The following is a 24,079-nucleotide window of genomic DNA, read 5'->3' as shown; positions in this document are numbered from 1 at the left end:
GGGGTAATACTTTCCCATTTCAGGTTACAGGAGAGGCAAAGACCTGAGGAGCTCAGGCCAGGCTGACTGGCAAGCACACCAAACTCACACAAAGCCAGACGCTCAAGTGACACCTAAGATACTAAAAACCTAATTCCTCAAGGTCTCCCTGCACAAATCAGCAGCCATGACTTGATCCAGATGAGACTGACACCTGCCAGATCCTCAGGTGAACCTCACAGCAAAGCCCCCCAATTCTGCCACCACAGACTAACCTGACACCAACCACCTGCATGAAACCCTAGGCTGAGTCAAGAGAAACATCATTTGGGAGATTCTCCACCTGGCACAAGGTGGCCTTGTGATCCTGCACAAGAAGAAGGAGCATGCTCATGTTATTTGCTGTGACACGTTGACACGAATAAAAGAAAACATGTAAAAGAAAGAAATGTATGGCCTCATAGCTACAGAACGAAGATCAAAATCCTGTATAATTATAATTGTATCAGTAACCAACAACCAGAAAGACTGACACACAGTTCATCAGCACATTAATGTTCTTTGGGAGGGGACAGATAAACAAATGCAGAAGAACCAGCCAAAGAAAGGAAGAAAGGTGGTGTTAGTACCACTGCATAGAAGTACAAGGCTTCATCTGCAATACAATGTAAAAACATACATGGCTTAGTCATAGCTACAAGTCAGCAAGTACAACCTCTACTTATGCTTTCTGGCCACCACTTACTTTCACCTTTCCTACTTCTCTTCATATTCATCCAAAATTTTTCTGTCTCTCCTCACCTCACAGCTCCCACTTAATTTCATCACATATGCAAGAACTTGCACACAAGGAAGAACAGACAGAAGTTCCAATTCACCGTAAAGAAGAAGAAAACAAGGAAGATCATAAAATGATGACAATAGAAAGCAAAAGTAATCTCAAATGATTCTACCTTTTACATCCACAATAGAAAACAACTTGACTTTTCCACATCCAGGGGAAGCAGGGGCTGTCAATACCAGAATGGTGAAAGGTGTGTATTTCTCACCATGGATGACGTGAGTTCAGGAAACATTCTAGTTTACGAGTAGCATCAGACAGGGCTGTTCAGGTACTCCCCCCATCTAAGAGGAGTAACTACAAAAGCAGAGGAAATTCCCCGAGGTTTTATTCTAATGCCATGAAACACACATCTTCAGCTCAGAAGAAGGTCAAGTGACTAACTCTGCTTCTAGTTTTACTGTTAATAGCACAGAACACAAATTGAAAAGGAATACCTGCTAACTAAGTAGCTATATAAGTATGGACACAGACATTGGACACAAATATTCTACTGTTTCTCTGCAAGAACAACTGCATCATTAACATTCTAATATTTGAAAGACAGATAGATGTCTGCATTAGTATTGAACTGTGACCAGCTTTTAGATTTGCAAAGATAACTATAAGCATGGAGAAGTAAACAAACAGAACTAAGTTTTAATAACATTCTTTCAAAGAATCCAGAATTCACCGTATCAACTATGTATATCTCTACCAGGGAAACTGCAGTGCATGGTCTAGTTTAAGGCTACACTGATGATATCTAGTATCTTTCCATATCCACAACTTCACAAGTGAAAGTTAATTAACTTTCCCCAAACAGGAGATTTAGTTTAAGTAAATTCCAGCTGGGTCTTTAAAAACAAGAATTTACTGTACAACACTTCCTAGTGCCATTCTACTGACTGGTAGAGCACTACTGAAATCAAGCATACCCAAACTACATTTTGCCAGTGGTGTCTGCTGCATTCTTTCCAAGGACTGTTATTGATTATTTTTCTTTGCACTTAACTGAGTAGTATTTTCAGATGCCTATTTCAAGACACCAGCATTATGTTGCTGTATTTCTGCAAGAAACTCCCAATGTCACTCTAGACACTCTGACTCACTGCTTCATTTTTCCCTCATAAACAAACATTCCTCTCTTACTCTGGTATAAAGAGAGCAAATATTCTTTTTTTTTCCACCTTAGCTTACCAAAGAAGAGAAAGGCAAGGACTGGAACTCACACTACCCTTTGAATGGATTAATGTACTTGATCATATGGTATGCTCAGTCACAGACTGAACAGTATGGATACAATTACCTGGTGAATCACATAGCTACTGAAAACCAGAAAGGCAACCAAGAACACTGACCACCTATCTAAAATTAGAGACCGAATATGCTAGCACTAAGAAATATATGATGCTTTTATTTTCTTAATCCAATTTCACAATTTGACAACGACATCTTCAATCTCTTCAACTTTGAACATAAATTTATTGTTATGAAACTTCTTATTGTTCTACTTAGAAGAAGTTCAGGAGATTCTGACAAATTATGTTTGTCTTTGTAAAATATTGCCATTGAATCTTCTTCACAGAAGTTAAACTGATAAAGCAAATAATAGCAGAGAGCTTTGCACTTACTGAAAGAGTAAGCCAAGTGACAAAGAATTACTACTGGAACTAAATGTTTCAAGTGAAATGCTCACATAGCAGAGGTAGTAGTAATGCCCTTACTAATCTGAACTGCCTACACATCCACTGCATCAGTGGAGTAAGTGAACATTTCTTGAATCAGACAGGAAATATGTGACCTGAAGGTCAGGTCTCTCACTCTGTGGTAGAGCACTGCTATGGCAGAAATGCATAGAGCAACTTACACACAAAATACCCTCCTTCCCTCATACAAGGCTGGACACCTCTTTCCTTCATACGAGGCTGGACAGGTAAGACCCTGACTAGGCACTCCCAACAGAACCCCATGGAAGAACAAAACAATGGTTTCAACTAGATAAAATTCCAAATGAAGAATAATTCAAAACCAGAAACATGAATCAGCTTTTGGCAATTCGAGTTTTGCACTAAGTTACCTGTTTACATTTAAATCAAAGCTGTAAAACTATCTAGTGAAATAAAACACATGAAAAACACTTCAATCATGACAGAACCCCAAGCATTACAAACAATTTCCAAAACACTATTTCAAGAATAAAAGGCATGTCTGTTATCCTCTTAACTTGCACAAAACCAAGGACATAGAAAACAAAAAACTATTCAAGAACACAAAACCTGTTACAATTCCTTTCCCTCCAAACTTCTAACACTTCCTTTCAGGGCAGAGTTCCACAGGCATTTTTACGTCTGTACTGTCACCAAAGTAGGATTCACACCCTCCTCTGAAAGGCAAGATCAACTCCTTTAAAAAAATTCCCTCCCTATTATAGGGATACTAACTTTCCAAACGATGAGTATAACCTGGACCTGAACAACAATTCAAATTAATTCTTTTTTAAATGACCACCTGAGTTTCAATTTCAGTCAGGATTAGTTTCCCCACATAGCCTGTCATGTAACTGGCACAGAGACAGCATCCAGGCAGAACTGCTTCTTCTTAAGTTGGTGACTGCTACCATCAGGACAGAAAACTACAGGATGGAAGCATCAGATTGTGACAGAACAAGTTTATGAACAGAAATAATTTACAGAGACATTTGGGATTTCAAGTCCTAAAAGTAACATGGCATGACTAGAGAAGGTCAGAAGTACATAGATAATGAGCAAAGCAAGTGCCTCACTCTATTGCTAGTCAATGTTTTGGGAAGAGAGGAAGAAAACTTCGGTAACTCCACAGGCTAACAGAACAAAGCAGAAACATAACCAATTTCACTTTCCAAATTGACTAGCCCCATGGAGTTCACCTTTGCTGTTGGAAGAGTATAACATTCTCCCTCGCAATTACTCAACGTCACAGGAACCCTAAGTTATTCCCTACAAACCATTGCACAAAAGACTTCCATTTCACTGAGGAAGAACTCTCTGAAGCAACCCTCCCATCACCTAAAGGGGCTGCCTTTGGCAAGCTAACATGATGAAGTTGAACAATCATAACCAAAGCATCTTTTCTTATTTTTTTTTCTTCCTACTGAAGGAAAGCTTCTGGATAATGTGCATTTTTTGCAGCAATGAAGGAAACCTACGGAAGTTATTACACCAACTCCCACTTTAACAGCAACATGCTACTAAATTTACCAATTAGAAGAACTGGCTTTTAAAAACAACTGCTTAAGGTCCTCTGTTTTCATCTACTTATTGAAGATTTGTAGGTGGGAAAACCCAAAAGCAGATGGGTGGGGAGATAAAACGGTCAGACATTACTGCTGTCAGACTCAGCTAAGCCTACTGCATGAAGTGAAACACAGGCTCCCTGCCAACAACCAAACCAATTGAAGACATTCCGGAATGTCAGCCTCCATTTCAGACTGTTCTCTCTCATCCGACAGCTTCAACTCCTTTATGAGGACTACACCCACTAAACTTAACACAAAAAGCCTCAAGATTGTTTTATCAGCAATTAGAGAACCCTAAGTATTTTTAATGAGTCTGGGACTATGAAATAAAACCCAGAAGTCATTGTGTGTTTGAATATTCTCAAAAGCATAAAGGGTTCTTAATTTAAATGTAAACTTTTGGAATTTAAGTAGGAAAGGAGACAATTTAATTTTAGACTAAATCACTCAAAAGCTTCATTTTATGTCCTTTCTTTACTTTTAGATAAATGAGTTTATTATAGTGCATAACTCCACTTTAGCTCTGATAAGCAAGGATGAAGTTGCATTCCGCCCAAACACTCAATACATCAATTTTTGACCTCTGAAGACAGTTTTCTGAAGATCATTTATTTTTATTTTTTTTACAGCCAAGGAATAATGAATGAGGTATTATATAATTCCAGTGCAAGAATACTTCAAGCAGCTATATATTTCTTACCACTGTAAGCTGCATATAAATTGTCTACTGTAGTAATCAAGCTTTGTATCAATTTTCCTATCAGGCAAAAATATCTGAAATGACCCGACCATAGAATCAACTCATTACTTTAAAAAAAGCCATATATATACACCCACATCCCCCCTCAAAAGTTAGCACACTGAGCTTAAGCAAGCAACTAAGACCAAATAATTTCATAATTAATGTTCACAAGACATAAAAGTAGTTTCACTTAATATATTAAAGCATGACAACACCACTAATACACAGCATAATTTTTATGTAGGTTTCAAATATATTAATCAACTGTTACTTATCATTCCAAGTCCTCCAAGTGGACTGACTTTAGGCATTCAGAGGTAGATTTAGGTATTGCAAAGCACCTTAAAAAAACTTCTTCTCTCAGTAGTCAAGAAACACAAAATACCCACTTAAAGCGAACTAAAATACCAAAGTATTTTCTAGGCTTATGATCAAAACATTAAAAAAATGGCGAATACTCAAGTGGCTCCTACTCTAAGCTGGCTAATTATGCATGACAAAAATTAAAGACATCCTTTTATCCTTACTTAAACCAGTAGGCCTCCTCTCATCTTTTTGGTGACTTACGACAACTTTCTTCCAGCCTCCTGGATTACAAAAGCACATTTATTTCCCACTCAGTATTAAAAATATATTTTTTTTAACTTTCTGGTTCAGTCTCCAGTAGACAAAGCCACTGCAAATTCTGAAACTAGAACTGAGTCAGATTAACAGTCTGAATAACCCAACATTGTCTTCAGACATCTACACAAGCACTCATTCTCTACCATTAACTCGAATACCCAGCACACACAGTGAGAGAGCAGTCAGCTCAAACCTGTGAGCAGCTCTCAGCATCTGCCACAGCACAAACACTCAGCTGATCTCAGACAACAAATATTTGCATTAACTGACATGCAGAAAAAAGCACCACAGCACCTAAAAGGTCCTGATGGATTCCCATCACACTTGCAATACCAGCATCACATTAGATGGAAAAATACAGTTGCAGAGAAAGCATAAAACAGAATAAAATACAATCAAGCTACTTTTCAGTGTAATGGATAATCTGTACTGTCACAAGATTTCCAAAATAGGCTTTTTAATCTAGTCATAGTCTTGCTTATTGTGCAAGATTCAATTTTTGCTTCCTATGACCATCACAAATTCCACTTTAGCAGCATATAAACTATTTAATCCATCATACAGGATTCTTAAAGTAAAAATCCTATAGAATCCAGAGTGCGGAAGATTAATTCTCCAAAACAAAGTCAACAATGAAGAAAAGTAATGAAGTTTAGCTTGTCTTACCTTGTTCATGGCTCCAGGCTGTGGCCCTCTCAGTCCAGCCTGCCCTCCCATCTGTGGAGTGCCTTGCTGCAGTGTCTCAGCCAACAAGTTGCCAGTGCCCATTCCTGGGTTTGGGTAGGGCATATTGGGTCTTCCTCTGCCTGCTCCAATGGAACCGTTCATGACTTGCCCCTGCATCATCCCCTGTCCGTTGCCTGCTGCCAACATGCCAGGATTCATGCCAGCATTCATCCCTGTGTTCATTCCCATGCCAGGCTGGTTAACTGGGCTGTTCACTGTTGGCATCATTGCTGCTGTGGATTGAGCAGAAGGACCCTGGTTTGGCCCACTTGCACCCATCGCCATATTGGGAGAAGTCAACCCAGCCTGTGCCATGGGGCTCTTCACCATGCTATTCAACATTCCCATTCCAGGACTGTTCTGTTGGGTTTGACTGGCCATGCCTTGGCCAGGGCCACCGACCCCCATATTGAGATTTGGGGAGCTACCAGCCCGTAGAAGTTCAGACAGCTGCTTGTGTTTAGAGGCAGCATCTTGTGCCAGGCCAAGGCTGGTCTGCAGCTGGTTAATGTCACCACCATTGGTGAGTCCAAGTTCTGTGGAGCTGATCAGTTCATCTGGCAAGTCATGTTCCAGATCAAAGAGTGATCCAAAATCTGAAAAACAAAACAGATTGTGTATGAGGTCAGAGCAACTAAGAGCATCTTGAAATTTCTACTTTTTAATTTCTAGCAAAACTTGATTTTTTGTATTTGAGCATAATTCCCTTATCAGTTGTTACTGAAAGCTATTTAATGCATCAGGATAACAGCGATTCTCAACTTCACAAGGTCTAAACTAGAGAAAACCACTCCACTTCAGCTTCCTACAATTTGTGTTGAAAGGTCACTGGATATCTCAGCCCATGATCGCTCAACTTGAGAATTTTGACAAGGGAGGAGTGAAAAATACATACTGGAATCTCTCAGAGTTAGCCAATGGAATTAAAGAGCAATTACTAAAAAGAAGTAACAGATTCTTGGGAAAACAATGTCTTTAAATTTTTTTCTAAACTTGTCACTTCTGGGATAGCAATAATTAATGCAACAATATAACTTTTAAAATGTTTACTACTTATTAAATAATAAATAGAGATTTGGCTATAGGGTTTTATGTTGAGTAAGGTTTTCTGGCAATTCATTTGGTTGGTTGTTTGGGTTTCTTTTTTGGGTAGTTCTTTGGGTTTTTTATTCTTCCATATGCAGTCATTACCAGCACTGAATTGCCAAATTTCATTGAACTCCACTGGACAGCCAGTACCTTCCCACAACAAATACTGTCAGAAAACAAAGTAACCCTGGAGAGTCCTTGCCACAAAGCTGTGAAGAACACCAGGATGAAAAAACAGATTCCCACCTCAAAAGCCCATGCAAAGCAATCCCCAAGGTAACTAAGTGGCCAAAGATTGCTACTTGGAATATATAGATACAAGAATATTATATAGTACCCAACACTGACTTGCTCAAGAGAAAAAGTTCTTACGTCTGCAGCAATGTATGTACCTTGGTCTATTTAATCTACGGTAGTTAAACCAAAAATAACCTGAGAAGTTTATGGTTTCTGACATGCATTAATGGCAACTTCCCTCTCCAAGTGAGAGAGGAGCTGGTGTGCTGTTCTCACCAACCGAGTGTCTGGTGAGGAATGCAAAGCTCAAATGCAGCCTTGGCTGCAGTGACCAAAAAAGGTGGAGCTCAAGATGCAAATAGTCCAAATATTAGTGGGAAAAGACTACAGTTGAACAGCATGTAAGTCAGCAAAGTTAATCAGCATCATGGATCTGTTTAAAATGTTTCACATGATACTATAACCAAACTGCCAAGCACCTGGACTAACAGAGTTTCTACAACTTCACAAGTGTTATCACAGATAAGATTGTGACTTCAGGATTCTCAAAATATGGTATGAGATTGGCAAGAATGCAGGTACACCACAACAGGGATTTTAACACTCCTTTTACATGCTCTACATTACTACAAACCACCAGAGAGAAAATTTCCATTAAAGAACTTCTAAACTATTACAATGAGGTAGCACATTCTTCATTTTCATATATCTTGTGCTAGAACTTATGCTTTGCAAGACACACTAAGGACTGATCATTCATTTGCATGACTGGGATTTCTGAAGATTCAAAAGTGAAGGAACAATCAGAAGAATAAGTCTTTGTCCAAGTTGTCTTTCATCTAAAATTATGAACTTAATGTTGTGTGTCAGTAGATTCATCTAAAAACACACCACACACACCCCTATCCCCACAAAAAAACCCGAAACAAAAACTGAAACCAAAACCAACTTACAATGCTCAGTGTTTAACTTAACAATTACATTACAACGAACATGGGAAGAGTTAGTGGAAGAGACCCTAAAATTAGAGATCAAGGAAATGGAAAAGGCAATAAAAGAAATCGATGGTAGCTTAAATCAGCTTCCATTGGCACCTTAAGAAGCCTGTTAGGACAACAGGCAACTGTTGAAACATTGCATCCTGAATGCTAATAACCTGACAAAGAGCCCATGGGTGAGGAAGGAGTAAAAGATACAATCAGGAACTCACAACTTAGTCTGCTGTCCTCAAAGATGAGGAAACAAAACTGAAAACAAAATTAAGTGACAGGAAAAAACATGACCCAGCACAAAGGCTGTACCGACAACAAAACCATCATGGCAGCCCAGACACCTCCCACCAGCAGCCACACAGCCCAAAGACCATGTCTGTGACTGCTTCTAGCTGGGCAAGGAATTTCTGCTCTTGAACAAACACTACTCCCAGTACAGGGCAAGTCCCACACGAAAAATCCTTGCTTCATCTTTCTTGAGTTCAGACCATTGCATATAAAGCCCTTCAAAAAGCCAGCTGTAAAGTGGATATGAAAAACTTATTTGTTTTTCAAACTATCACACAGTATTTTCTCAGGAAGATGCATATAGATTATTTCAGACATAACACCACAAAGGGGCAGTGCAATTCTTGTTTTGAGAGACAAAGATTTGGTCATCTTGACTCACAAGAAAATACTAATCTGCTTCTCTGAAGACCTCACTTCCTTAAATTTCCCCTCCTCATAAATGAGGAGACAACTCCAGTTTTAAAGTTTACTACCCATTGCTAACTGGAGCATCCAGGTACAAGCCATCTGAGCTCCTTTGTCTGGTCATTCTGAGACATCAGTGAACAGGAAGAAAAATGTCATAAAAACTGTAAGTGGCATTAATTCTTTTTATTAATACCTTAAAACACAACACAGCACCAGCTACATTAACAAAACCCACCCCCAACCTGAATGGTTGTGAACTAATCCTAACTGGATTAGTTCTTTACATCAAAACATCTAAGACATTCAACGTAAAACTTTCACATAAAACTTGCTAGGATTTTTAATCATAGAGACAATTCATTGTAAAAGAATACTGACAACAAGAATTGCAAGTAGTAGCTACCAAGAATGCAGTATTCTGGTGTGAGTTTGCTCTTTTTAGAAGTCTTTCCCAAAAATAAACCTTCAAAGTCTTCTTTAGTCAGTAAATATAGGAAAAAAAACTTTCAATTGTCTGGTCAGCTATGAAAATTACATTTTAGCCAACTGCTGTATCAGAAATTTTGTGATACTGGACTGAAACAAAACTTCAAATGACCATAAAGACAAATAGGACCTTGTGGATATATAACAGTTGCAATCCATTTCAGTCTTCTCCATAGGACTGGTGCCGTAGAGGCCACTGCAGAAAGTTCTACCTATGACCAAGCCAAAAGCTGTCAAGGCTGGGCCAGGCAGCTCACAAATCATGTGATACCAAGATCATACATACTCACACAAGAGACAAAGGCATAGCTTAAGACAATGGTGAGAAGTATGCAGAGAGCTGACTGACTTTCCAGTACACTGAGCTCACTGCTACTCTTGCAATCTGTTTCATTAAGGATACGCACAAAGATTTCTCACTAACAAAATCAAGTTTTTAGGAAGGCAGAGGAGGAAGATTAGTCCTGCAAAGGTTTGTCCACCTGATTCATCATCTCTAGAGATCCTAACACAGAAAAATTGGGATGTAACAGAACTGACAGTACCTGGCCTACAGCCCAAAACCATCCAGTAATACACTGGTAGAAGTGGCAGTGGAGGACCTGAATCCTGATCTCAGTAGAGCAGCACAGAGTGATTCCCCATTATGCTGTTTATGGTGTTATTAGTGTATTTCTTTCTACAGGTAACAAGAACATATAGAATAGATTGCCGCTGTCACCCAAGAGGCAAAGAAAAGAAAACATCAAAATAACATCTAAGTAGTAGATCTGAAAGTCTTAATCTGTGTTTATCTCAATATGCAAAGGCATATAATAATTTCCTTTTAGGAACTGTACCACTACTGAACACTTAGTCCTCAAAAAAAAAAAAAAAAAACAAAAAAAAAACCAAAAAACCAAAACCAACCAAAAACAAAACAAACAAAACGTCCCAGCAACTTATCCTGGCTACATTCGATCTGTAGTGAGAAAACCAAAAAAGACAGTAGAAAAAAGACAGTAGGAACAGGTCCATGTCTATCAGTGGCAGTTCAGTTAGACTGGATTAAGTAGTATGAACTGTGCCCTAAACTGTGAGAAGGCAACTTCAAAAATTAGTGTACTAACCTGCACTGCATACTATGGACTGAACTCTTGATTTTGGGTCCTACTGCCAAAAGTCTGCCTTTGACAATGTCTAATCTGCAACATGCAAGGAAACTGCCAGCCTGGGCTGAAAAGCCACCTGGCACCAAAATGGACTTTAAACTAATACATATGCAGAGTGTGCAATCAAAATCCTTAAGTCAATAAGACTTCAATGTCTTATCAAGTGATCAATTTTCAAATTAGCTACGAAGTATTTATTTCAAGTTAGTTTTACTGCAAGAGCACCTGGTAGCACCAGCAATGCAACAGCTCTCAAAGGAGGCAAAACAGCAATTTATGACAGTGTTTATAAAGCAGGGAAAATATATCAATACTCACTACTTAGCAAGGAAATCAGCACGTGTTCAGGTGGGACACACAAGTTTCTTTAGACACTTTCTAGCCTACAGTCAAAATCCCATTCTTTTCTCATTTCTGGATTAAGACAACAGACATTTACTCACCTTTCAGAATAAAACACGAATTACTGTCTATATGGAAACTATCTGATCCTAGCAAATAGGCTGCAGTGAACCATACTGGTTTTCTAGGAACATCCCTCCATCTGCTACAAAATAGCAACACTTCATTCTCACAGGAATGAACCCTCAGACTCAAGACATTCGAGCATTCAGTCTTGAGAAGAATTGGTACAAGCTGAAGGAAAAGCATCATGTGTGATCAGCAATGCCTCAAGAACCAGCTACTGACTCCTGAGCCTACCTCTTCGGTCAGACCAGCAAAGAGGTAAGAAACTCAACAGGGAAACTGTCCCTGTTTCCTCAATATCATATTCCAAACAGAGAGACACCAACTCTGAAAGCTGCTGAACACACACCTTTTCACACAAATGTTTCTGAAGCCCAGCAACCTCTTAGTGGATCCACTTATATCACAGTCATTGGGTTCAGAACAAAACAAGCAGACAAGGCTTAATACAGGACACTGAATACCAAGCATGTATGTGACAGGGTTGACAGAAACCACAGATGATGCTGGACCACATGGAAAACACAACACCTTTGCCGTGCTTTCAGACAAAGAATAACAGTAAGGTGCTGAGGTCAGTATCTTCCCTGCATGGGGATACAAAAGCTACCCATAACTGAACAGGGCCTACATGAAACAGAGAAAGTGCCCAGAAGATCCCACCAGTATTCCAGAGAAATCAGCTGCTCAGGCTCGCAGCCAAACACCAGCATTACAGGCCCTAAAACACACTTTCTGAAATGCCCTCAAAAAAGAAAAAAAAAAAAAAAAAAAAAAAAAAAAAAAAAAAAAAAAAAAAAAAAAAAAAAACCAAAAACAAACAGAACTCAAAACTAAAAAAGGCAGGAAAAGGCAGGACAAGAAAAGGAGACAATCTCATAGGATAATCCTCAAATATCCATGAAAATGCAGAAGCACAGAAGCAAAGGTGAAGCACAGACTTGAAACAAAGTGCTGATAAAGTCATCAATTCCCAAGGCCACTACAATGACAGAAAATTAAGCTAGATGAGTCCAAGCAGTTTTACCAGGGAAGAAGAAAAAAACCCAACAAAAAAAAAACAATCAAAAACCCACCCATGCCTAAGGAAAGGGCACACACCAACCTAGTAGGAACTTTGCTACACCACATTTCGGAGATCAGACCATTAAATCAATTAAAAGAGGGGACTTTTCATGTAGATACTCTACAAAGCCACAACTGCCCAATGGTAACACAAGCTCTGCCAAAATGTTCTAACTTAAAATGTAGAATTAATTTAAATTCATCTACTAAATTAATTTAAAATTTCATTTAAAAGAAATGAATTTCTTAAAATTAAGAAAGCATATTAAAAAACCTTACTCAAAACAACTGGAAGACAACAAACACAAAGGTTCAAAACACGTTTGCACACTATGGTAGCACACGATTTCTGGCACAAATATTTTTTAAAACAATTAAATATTTATTGATAAAGTCCAACTCACCATGCAGAATGCACATGATTCCAGTACTAGTTTTAACAACCAGGCATAAGTGTAAGTATTTTACAAGTGTGAACAACAACAAAAAAAATCATTCTAAAGCAGAAAGAGCATATCATTCAACATCTGCTGAAGTCCAGAAAATTAGGATCTCACTCTCTTCATTTTTTAAGTTATCCTAATCCCTATTCAAACACTGGTATCAAACACATCAACTTTTGCTTAAGGAAAATAGTCTCAGTTTTGTGAAGTCTCAATAACCCACAAGTCTAAGTCATACTTTTCCCAAACTAATATCAACTGAAATGCCTATTTTACTAAGCTCTGGTGGATGCATGGCTTTTGCAGCTTCACAAGAAAATTGTATTTATAACAAACTTTTCAGTTTCATTTTCAAAGTTCTTAAAAAAACCCCAGTATTTAGAGATACAGATGATAGTACGAGTTAACCACAGAAAACCATAGTGAAAATGCAATGGTTATGAGTCTGGAATATAGAATTGTAACTGTTCTAAGGAAACAAGTGGTGTAATCATATGGAAATGACTGGGGTCAAAATTCAGGAATAGGCTACTTTTGAAGATTTAATATTACTTAAGGAGGAATTTCAGAGACATTTTTATTTATATACCTGTTTACTCATGCTGTTATACAAAGGCACTAGTGTTGCCATCACTGATAACCCACCTAAGGTGAAGTTTTGACACTTTAACACCAAAATGCTGAAGTCATGCCATTAATAATTTCCTTGTGAACATGTTGCTATTTGATAAATTTCATTGGACTAGCTTTAACTTGAGTCAAAAGTCTCTAAAATAGTATTACTATTCCCTATGTATGCACACAGGTCTAGAAAGTTACAGAAGCTGGTGGACAAAAACTGGGTACATGCAGATAGGATGGGAACACCCTTACGTGCGTGGAACACACTGATTCATGTCAGAAGCAATTACAAATCAGTTTCAAGAAAAGAGTAAAGTTCATTTCATTGTCAAGTTAACAACAACTTAGAAATTATGCAATCTGCACATACAATTACCAAAAAGTTAAGTCACTTTTCTGAATTCATTCAACATTACTCCAGAGTAAAAGCAAAAAGCAATGCTGAATTTATGTACCAAAAAAAATATAACTAAACAAAATAACATAAGTCAGCAGATGAGACTTCATTATCTTAAACCAGTAATACCCTAGATTTCCTGGAATTACACCCAGTAATATATAAAAGGCAGTTTAGCTTCAGCAAAATTTGTACTGAGCAAGCCATATATCAGCATTTTGCTGGACTTTTACTTTTTATTAGGATTCCAAGAAGGAAAAAAACCCTGAAAATCTGTCTTTTTATCCATTAAAACAGCAGGAGTATGTTACAATCTCTCTTAAAACAAGAGAAATTGTCTATTCAGTGGTATTTGGAAGTCCTACAAAAAAAAGGAAATAGCAAATCCTGATTCTGCAAGCAGAGACCGTTCAAAACTCCTATCCTTAGATCTCTTATGGGAATACAGCAAAAGATGCAGTACTGAAGTGCTTCACACCATCAAATGGGAAACAGCTAAATCTTTATCTGCCCTCTCTCATAATGACCACTAATAGCAAATAACCTGTTTTTCAAGGTTCTGTACCTAACTTGCACTTTTTATTAAAAATCTTAGACTGGTCTCCAATTTGACATGCTTGATGTCAGGTGTGTTTACAGGAACAGCATCAATTGAGCAACAAGTTACTGTGTTTGAGTCCATCAGAATTCAACATTCCTTCTGCTAATTTTCTTGAAAAATATTTGGAAGAAATAGGTGCTTGAAGGAAAATATTGCACATCAAGTTTTTAAGAGAATTTTAAATACATTTAAATGCTAGTCCATTTAAAGAAAACTTGTTGCTATTCAGGAAGAAAATGATAGGTAGTCAGATACTGTTCAGGGGGAGGATCTCTGCCCTAGTTGAAGTTCTACTTGAAGTTCTACAAATTGAAGGCAGCCACAGAAGTTTTTTTATCAGGCACACCACCATATGCAGAGACAGATGTATTTTACTTCAGCCTGCTGCTACAGTTTAAGTAAAGACAGAAAAACAAAATCCTTGGAGACAGGTGTGCATTGTTTAGTTGTCAGTGAAATCTACACAGCAAAACGACTCCATTTGTCAAATAATAAATCAAAGTGATTTTTGGGCAAACCCTCTCAGAAGGAGCACAAAATCAAGTGATGAGAAAGGGTGAAGTAGTATCTTCACACAGTTGGAACAAGCACTGAAAGGCTGCTCCTCCTAAAAAGACAGTGAGGTGACACACTGGAGATGATCAAATAGCCTACAGAGAAGATGCAGGAAAGATACACTAAATCACTCAAAATTGAAAGTTAAAGTGGTTTGCTCCAAGTTATAAAAATAAAAAAAAAACAGAACTCCTACAGCAACAGTTCAACATTTAGCATTAGCATCTTATCAGACTCACTCCTCCCAAAAACATACTAAAACCTAGAGTCTGATAGACCATTTTCAGATAAAATGTGTTTTTTTTTACAAATGCACAAGTGACCAATAATCTGAACTCAAGGCAAACCCTACTCTAGGACTGTGAGGAACAAGATGGAAAAACTAGTATTTTTTTTTAATATAGGATTTAAATTCGTAAGTCTTTTGCCAAACAAAGGTTTCTGCCCTGCAATATTAAACTTGTGAATCTAGTTTTAAATTGCAATTGTAAACTGGTTTTCCAGTCTCAAAGGCTTTTTACCTGTAAGTGCTCAACACTCAGTTTTACACCGTGGTACATATGGCCCTCGTGTTGGAGTGAGCATTTATTTTTTAAAAACTAGGTACTTTTTCTGTGTTAGAGCAGTGTTAGAAAGCTACCGAATCTCAGAGACAGAGTCTACGTGGTGAAAGACACAAAGAATAGATACAGTGGTTTGGAAACCTACAAGGTGCAAAAGTACACATGGGGTTTTTTTTTTAAATCACTAAGCACTATACAAATGATTGGTTGACTTTTTAAAGAAGTCTCACAGATGTAAATTTTCTTAATTTATATTTATTCCTAATACAGTTACTTTGAGAGCCTGTTTAGCAACACAGCAAAGACATTCATTTTTGCCAGACAAGCATCTACCACTGCAATACTTGACTTACAGTATAATCCATCCATCAAATGACGTTTTAAGGCAAAACCAGCAAGAAAAATGGCTTTTAACAAGAAGGGATGAAAACGTTTAACTGATGGCTATAAGCTAAAATGTAGCTAATCATTTGGTCTTTAATGTTAGCTAGAAAACAGACTGATGAAAAGTTGTTATTTTTAAATGTAGTATGTACAAAAGCGCGCAAAAACCACACAGCTCTTGGAAAATAGAAAATTGAAAAGAGTAGTGGGGCAAGAGTAATACAACTCATTTTGAGAAAAGAAACATTCTGATCCATTCGGAAGGAATGAAAGATGAGTATCAGTCAGAACTGCAGCAGTCCAGAAGAGAAGTTTCATTACAGGTCTTAGACCTCTGATGCGAGGCAGAGCAAAATTTGAAAGGTCAGAAACAGTTTCTGACAAAAAGGAACATCCAGACTTTACAAAAGATGGATACTCCAAGGGAGATGGAAGATGTGCTACTGCACAGAAAAACTTGACTTTTGGATATAGGAAACTGAAGGATGTTAAGGCACACACCACCAAATACATTCTCTGTTCGTTGATATAACACACATGCCAACTAATTGTAGAAAACTGGCTTCCAGTGTCCCAGCAAGCCTGAAACACTAAGCACTTCAACTCTTATTTTCAGATCTAGCAGCCTAAAGACATGATGCTATACAAACACACGGCAGCATGGGGTGTACTCCATTTTTGTTCTGTGAAGAAACACGGTTGTTCTGAACCCAGAGCCCAAAACACTTTCCCAGTTCACAGAAAACAGCTTCTTTCTCAGCAGCAGGAGGAGTGCATGTGGGGGGTGTAAAATACAATAAAACTCTCCTGCCCTGAATATACCACATAGGAATCTGTACGTAGCAATTTCAATTTCTGCACACCTGCATTGCTGCGGGTAAAGTTGAGGGATCCACAATTAAAAGGACACCTCTCAAACACACACACACACCCCAATACCAAACGAGTGGTTTAAAGCATCCAGTTAAAAATCTTTTTTTATTAGCAACTTTCACTCATTTTAGTCCAAGAGGGAATTCCTCAGGATTCACTCTGGTTATTCTGTTACAGTAGGGGGACTAATATGCACCGGTGTGCTAAGGTAATGTTTAAGAAAGTCTTGCTAGAGTAGGTGCAACGTATCAAAAATGTTGCTACCATTAAGAAAGATGAGCAAAGGTGCTACATTGGCAATGTAGTCAGCGTCATCTTCTGCCAGTGTAGCCGTGCTGGTACTGAAGTGTAACAAAGTCACTGCTGTCACCAAAAGAGGACCCCACTCCCCTCAGAAAACCGAAGTCCCGGACAAGATACATAGATCATTATCATTCTTCTTGCAACAAATTTAACACTTAAATAGAGAAAGGGGGACAAAATTTGTAGAAAAACCTGTGTAGTTCAAGGGAATCCCACACTGTCTCTGAAATTATTCTAGAGCTACACAACATTAAAAAAAAAAAAGTGAGACCGTTCAAAAATTCTAATATATTAGAGGATGCTGAAAGCACCAAGACTTTCTAAACGACTATTACAAGATGTGCTACAAACATTTCAGTTTGCATCCTTAAGGGTGAACTGGCAGTAATAAAGCAATTTAAAAGCACACTACCACAGTATGTTCCACGGTAAAGCAAATTCTGAACAGGGAACACATGAACCATCTATAACTTTTAAGACAGAAGAAGATGCAACACCACAAGAAAAGTGGGAAATGCAGCTGTATTTGGCTGCTGTCAATAAATCAAGCATATTAGGACAATCTTTTTAGAAGAAAGCCACCAACATTAGAGTTTAGTACATTCCAAGCCCAGATTATGAGTATCATCCAGATCTACAGTGAGAACATGAGTTAGAGACTCCTCTTGGTCTTCAGTATAAATATATTTAACATCTGAAAGTTTGGGAATAATGTAACATGAGTCAGTCATCATTTTCACATATCCAACAACCTAAAATGTTTCAGATTAAAACACTAACCAAAAAGTTAACAGCAAAAACAGCACTATGCACAGCTGCTGCAGAAAGTTTCATCAACAGTGCAAGCGTCCTGCCTTTCTCCTTCTCTGATAGTTCTGAGAATCTAACAGTTTAAAAAAGAGTGCTTGAGTAAGTACATAAGTACCATGTTACTTATTTCCTATAATTAACCGAGGAGTGGGGACAATACAAGATTCTATAAGTGGAATTTACTTCATGACAGCTGCTTGCACTATTTCAAAGCAAATTTAACCAGCAGATAGGTTAAACATTTGTAAACTTCAAAGCAGTTTCCCACAACAGAAGTATGACAAAAACTGCAGTCTCAAGCAGCAAATGAAAATATATAACCCTCGAAATACATTTATTGGTTCATTTTTTTGTGAAAAAATGAACCAATGAATGTATTTTGAGGGTTATTAAAACCAATGATTTTACTCACAGAAATAGATATTATATGTCATGTTAAAAACCACAGAAAGTAAAACTGTCCCATCATTACTTGGCAATTAAAAAAAAAGTCACAAGATTAAGAACTCTTTAATAGGTCTTATGTAGCACATATGAAGTGTTTGCACCACTAAACTTCAGCACAGCTATCAGGTAATGACAGTCCCAATTACTTTGGGAAATATTGAAACTGACTGAAAAGTACTGAAACTGTCCAGTCCCCAGTGTTTCACCAAAACTGTAAAATGTTCATTTATTCACTATAAAAAGCTGCCCAGTAAGTTAACATCTAAACACTAAGAGTATTCTGTGAGAGTCTGCACCTGTTAAACTGAAATACATTCACAAATTATCCAACCTTTATTTAATCACAAATGCCTGAACTTAGATGTGCATTCATTTGAATAAAATGTGCCTTTAACTTTAAAAATATGAAAGTATCAGAACTTTTCCCACAAAATATTCTCATTCCACCTCTCTAAACAGAGCAAAATAACCACTATCAAGGCAAATTTAAAACGGTTACTATTGAATTGACCACTGTTTTCCAAATCTAGCACAAAACCAGGCAACAACTAGTTCTAGGCAAAGAGCAGCTTCTCCAACCCTCTTCTACTCTCTCACTAGAGGCCTGTTGATATTAGGAAGAGTCATGTCCTCCACTAACAACACAATATTGGCTGCATTTAATATGCACTAAAAGTCACACACAAACTTTTCAAAACTAATACATCATTCACCGAGAACAGAAAACGCAAAATCAAAATTTTGGAGATGATCCCAAGCAGAATCACATCCACTGCTCAAAGACCTGTTATTAAAACCTGGTGTTAATTGTCAAAGAGCTTTTCAGAAACGAAAACCAAACCAAAACAAAGAGCCCAAAAACCAACAACAAGAAAACAACTCTTCCCTTTTCTTGCCAGTTGTTAACTGCATTGAACAAGAGCACTGGTGCCTTCAGAAATGCCACCACTCACCAGACTGGCAGGAGGAGGCCTCCTCCATATCCCATAGATTAATGGGATCTAATGTGAGTTCAAAGAAACTCCAGTGGGACAGGTAACAGAGTATTCTCACAGCAAAATGACACCAAATACTCACCTGCTTCGCAAGAAGCATTAAAAGGCTGAACAGTCCTTTGTTACTTCCTCCCCCCTCTCAGTACAACCAGTTCATATCTGCTATGGATTGGGACACCTAAAATTTCCGTGCTCTAGCTTGCCTTCCCATCATCACCAAAGACCTTTGCAGGACTGCAGAGAAGCCCCTTTTCTCATCACAGCTCTTAAGTCTACAGGGGAATTTCAGACATTTTGGTCTTGCAGCAGAGAAACAGGAGATGCAAGATTAACTACACTCCATATTGATTCTTAATGCAAATAAAGTGAAATAAAATTTCATCTCTAAGAATATAAGAGTCTCAATAAACCTTATGCCACAAGCATGGCATCTGGATTTTGGTTTTAGCTGTTTTTCCTGAAGCCGATGGTTTATTTGAATCAGAAAAGCAGTATTTTGATACACTTCTGCAGGAAGGAGAACGGAGGATTGTAAGAAGTAAATCATATAAGCAGACTGCACATAAGAAGGAAAAAAGAAAAATAGCAGAGAAATAAATCTCTCGTTTCTAAACAAGCTGCAAAAGAACCCCGTATATGCAAAATAAAATGCAAAATCAAGAAACTTGTACACGTAATTTAACAATAAAGTGTACAAAAGCATCGTCTTTAGCACTACTTCGTATTTCTGCAACTGGCATTATGCTTAGCGAGGAGCTCGTAATCGCTACTATTGTGAAAGACACGAGAATGACGAACTGTTAGGTCCTATCTGCAGCTGATCAAAAGCACAATAAACTGAACAGCTTCGCCTTCAATCACTTCCAAAAAACCAGAAGGGCAAAACCATCAGAACACCCTCCCTGAGCCATTAACGCAAATAGCTTCAAACGGAGCGAGAGCAGGCGAAGCAGACGGGAAGGAGAAGAGCAGGCTCGAGCTAACAGCAGCAAAAGGGAGGAGGAGATTTAGGTAGAAGAGGGGAGAAAAGGGCAGTAATTGCGGCACCGAGAAGCGGGGAGCCTCTGGGGCCCGGAGACTGACCTGTGCCGTCGCTGGCGGACACGGAGAGCGCCGGTGAGGAGAGTTTAGGCCGCTTGGCTGAAGGCGGGCCCGGCTCCACCACATTCTCGGCCATTTTTAATTTTTTAGACAATCACTCAGAGCAGAGAGAAGGTGGGGGGTGAACCCCAAAACCTTCACGTTCTTCTGGGGCCCCGAGTCAGGTGAAGAACAACAATAAGGCTGAGAGAGAGGAGGAAGATCTGGCGGAGAAGGGGGGCCAAGTTCCCCTTTTTCTGCTCCTCGGGCTCTGGGAGGGCGGCAGCGGAGAAATTGGGAGAGGTGGGAGCTGGGGCGGGCGGGGGTGAGGCCTCTTCCCCCAGGCGAAAGGGCTGAACGAAGATGGGAAGAGCAGGTAAAGCCCCCGCCAAAAAAAAAAAAAAAAATTTAAAAAAATGGAGGCTGGTGAATATTTAAATTTTTTTTTTTAGTAAAATTAATCCCGGCTGTTGTGCTGGTGCTTCCTTGCCGCCGCCACCATAATCATCTTCATCCTTCGGGGGGTCTCCTCCTCCTGCTGCCTCCTCACCGCCGCCATCAGCCTCTTCCTCCTCGGCGCCGTCCTCCTCCTCCTCATCGCCACAAGGAGGCGGGCGAAGGAGGGGAGAGGAGGAGGAAAAAAGAAAAAAAGATCACCGTCCTCTAGCAGCGGCTCCTTCCCCCTCCAACACCACCCTGCGAAAAAATACCCACCGCCAGCGACAGGGCTGGGGGGGAGGCGGCGGGGGGAGTGGCACGGCGTGCGCGGGGTCCCCAGCTCCACTCGCTTCTTCCTCGCCCGTCGCTAATGGCTGCAGAAAGGGGAGCTGTAAGGATGAGGAGGGTGAGGATAAGTCCCAGGAGTCTCCGCTTCACATCTTGTTGTGCAGGGAAGGAGGAGGGGTTGTTGTCCTGATGGAGGCAGCACCGATCGCGGGATGGGAAGGTGGGGGGCGGGTTTCAACACCCTTTCTGCCCCCCCTTTTTCTCTTCTTTCCCCTTCCTCTTTCTCTCGTTCGCAGTAGCAGGCTGCCCCCCCCTTTCGGCGCAGGCAGAGAGGCCGATCCCACAGCAGCGGCAGGAGGAGGAGGAGGAGGAGGAAGAAGCCGGCCCCTCCCGCCCTCTCTGCCTACCTTCCCCCTTCCCGGGCGGCCGAGGATGGTGGCAGGGAGGGGGCTGCCTGTCTTAGCTCCCCCGGACCCACGGGCGATGCGGGGCGCGATGAGCGAGGGAGGAGACCCTCGGCCGCTGTTCGGGCGCGGGGGACTCCCCCTCCGCTTCTGCGAGGGTGGGGAAGGGAGCGAAGAGGTTGGAAGTCGGGGTGGGAGGGGAGGCCGCGCAGCGACCCCTCCGAGAAGAGGATCGAGAGGTAAAATTAAAATAGTAAAACAGGAGAAAAATCACGGCGGGGAAGGCCGGGGGATTCGCCCCGGAATGGCCGGGCGGGGGAGGGGGTCCCCGGCGCTGCCCGGCGCGGGGGGGGGGCCGGGGCGGGACGGCGGCAGCGCGGGGGCCGAGCGCAGGCTCCCTACTGCCCCTGCCTGGCGCTCCGGGGGCGTGTGTGCGGAGTGGGCAAAGCGGGGGCGGAGGACAGCGCGGGGACAGAGAATTCCGGGAAAAGGAGAAGAGAGAAAAGGAAACAGAAAGAGAGGGAATAGCGAGGGGACGGGCAGGCTGGGGTTGGGGGGGGGGGGGGGCGTCTGGGTTCCTCGCTTCTCTCCCCGTCTCCTGTCCGAGCCCCTGGGTCTCTGTGCGCTGCCCTCCCCCTGGCTCGCCCCGTCCGGCTCGGCCTCTCGCTCCCTTCTCCTCCCTCCGTCGCTCACACACAAACAAAATGGCGGCTGTTGTTCCTTCGCTCTCCCGAGCCCTCGGAGGGAAGCGGCGGTGGCGGCGGCGGCCGGAAATGAGCCAAGAGAACACGGGGGGCGGGGCCGCCGCCGGGGGCGTGGTCATTCCTGCGGGCGGGGACACGGCGGGGCGGGGCCCGGCGGCGCTAGCGCACACAATGGAACGCGGGGCGCCGGCGGGGTGGGGGAAGCGGCACCGCCCCGGTCGCCGTCACGAGACCGCGCTTATCCAATCAACGCTCGCATTTCTCCGGCCTCTTCCGCAAACTCCAGTGGCCCCGCCCCTTAAAGGCGAAGGGTTTTCCCTTAAAAAAAAAAGAAAAAAAAAAAAGGCTCCTTCTTCCTGCCCCGCCCCACACACCCTTATCTGTCGGCCCAAAAGTGCGCGGCGTAGGCCCAGGGGAGCCTGGTCAGACCCTGTGGCCGCCCCGGTCTGCTGCACTACGCCGTGTTTGCTGCCCGGCCCGGTGGGCTGAGGCGCTGGCGGGAAGAGCGCGATTCTCTCGCCGCCGCCCTCACTCCTTCCTTCCCTCCCGGCGCCGGCTCCCGGCCGGTTCCCCGCGGCGCCGGCGGGCGGGGCGCTCCTGCCGCCGGTCCCGGGCCGTGCTGCGCCACAGACATGGCAGCCCGGGCCGGCAGCCCCAGGCCAGCGAGCAAAGGGGCCGGGGAACGGAGCCCGCATCCCGAGGTCCCCAAGGTGGGCGAGTGGATGTGAGAATCACACAATTGCAGAATAAATTAGATTAGAAAAGACCTCTGAGATCATCGAGTCCAACCTGTGACCGAATGCCACCATGGCAGCCAGCCCGTGGCACTGAGTGCCACGTCCAGTCTTTCGTTAAACACCCTCAGGGAGGGAGACTCCACCATCTCCCCGGGCAGCTCCCAATGCCGAATTGCCCTTTCTGTGAATAAATTCCTCCTCATCTGGGGGCGCTCTCTACTGCCCATCCCGGGGGTGCCCAGAGCTGCCTCAGGCTCCCGTCGGCGTTACAAAACAAAAAGCCCCAAACACCACAATTTTACGCCAAAGGGTAAATAAGCCCACAAGCCCCGCGCTCTCTGCCAGAGCCCCGCGTGAGCCGGGGATGGCGCAGGGCACGGTGCGAGGAATCGCAGAGTCCTGACAGCGCTCCCGCCCCTCAGAGGGACTGTCGCAGGCGCAGGTGACACTGGCGCGGTCCTTCGCAAGCCCTCTCAGCCCCCGAGCCGTCCCAGAGGTTACGGGCCCGCCACGAGTTTTCCTCAAATCTCTGAGGGCTCATCCGTGAGGAAATGCCCCATCCCGGCATTTCCCTTCGGTGCGTTTGGACTCCGTCGGGCCACACACCATGACGAGATAGGAGTGGAAGGGAAATGCAGGCACGTGCATGTTTCTGATGGAGAATCAGGGGGTGTTGATCCAAAACCGGACATTTGCGAGGAGGACTTCCCTTGCCGCTCACCCTCAGGGCCGAGCTCTCTGCAAACCACGTAAGAGCCGCAGCAGGTATTTGGGAAGAGCCTAGACTAAACACAGAATCCATACTGCAGCCTACAAAAGGAGCCTACAGACAGGAGGAGACTCATAGCCCTGTAACATATCCACCAGCTCCCTCACATACTCCCACTCTTCAGCTTCCCTTGTTTGGGTTTTATTTTAAGCAAGATTGTTCTTGTCTCCCCCAGCACAAAAAGGGAAACACAAACCACTCCAAAAATGCCCAAAGATTGGATTAGCCTTCCTGAAAAGTCTGGAAGGTATGGGCAACACCCTAAGAGAGGTGGAGGGAGCCTTGCAAATGACAAATAAGCCTCAGGAAAAT

General features: G+C 41.8%; 1 protein-coding gene across 1 annotated transcript in view; it reads right to left on the bottom strand.

The window, feature by feature from the left end:
* The window catches only part of EP300 (E1A binding protein p300), a 60,772-nt gene extending 38,879 nt beyond the window's left edge, over nt 1-21,893 (bottom strand). The window contains exons 1-2 of the mRNA XM_058022157.1: nt 20,431-21,893; nt 6,109-6,764 (exon numbers count right to left, since the gene is read on the bottom strand). Coding sequence (XP_057878140.1) covers nt 6,109-6,764; nt 20,431-20,524 — 750 coding nt within the window. The 5' untranslated portion in view covers nt 20,525-21,893. The remainder of the gene's footprint in view (nt 1-6,108; nt 6,765-20,430) is intronic.
* Between the last annotated feature and the right edge of the window lie 2,186 nt (nt 21,894-24,079).

The sequence above is a fragment of the Melospiza georgiana genome, chromosome 4, assembly GCF_028018845.1.
Source record: "Melospiza georgiana isolate bMelGeo1 chromosome 4, bMelGeo1.pri, whole genome shotgun sequence".
NCBI lineage: Eukaryota > Metazoa > Chordata > Aves > Passeriformes > Passerellidae > Melospiza > Melospiza georgiana.
The sequence above is the reverse complement of the archived record's forward strand: the minus strand, read 5'-3'. Positions and strand labels throughout refer to the sequence as shown.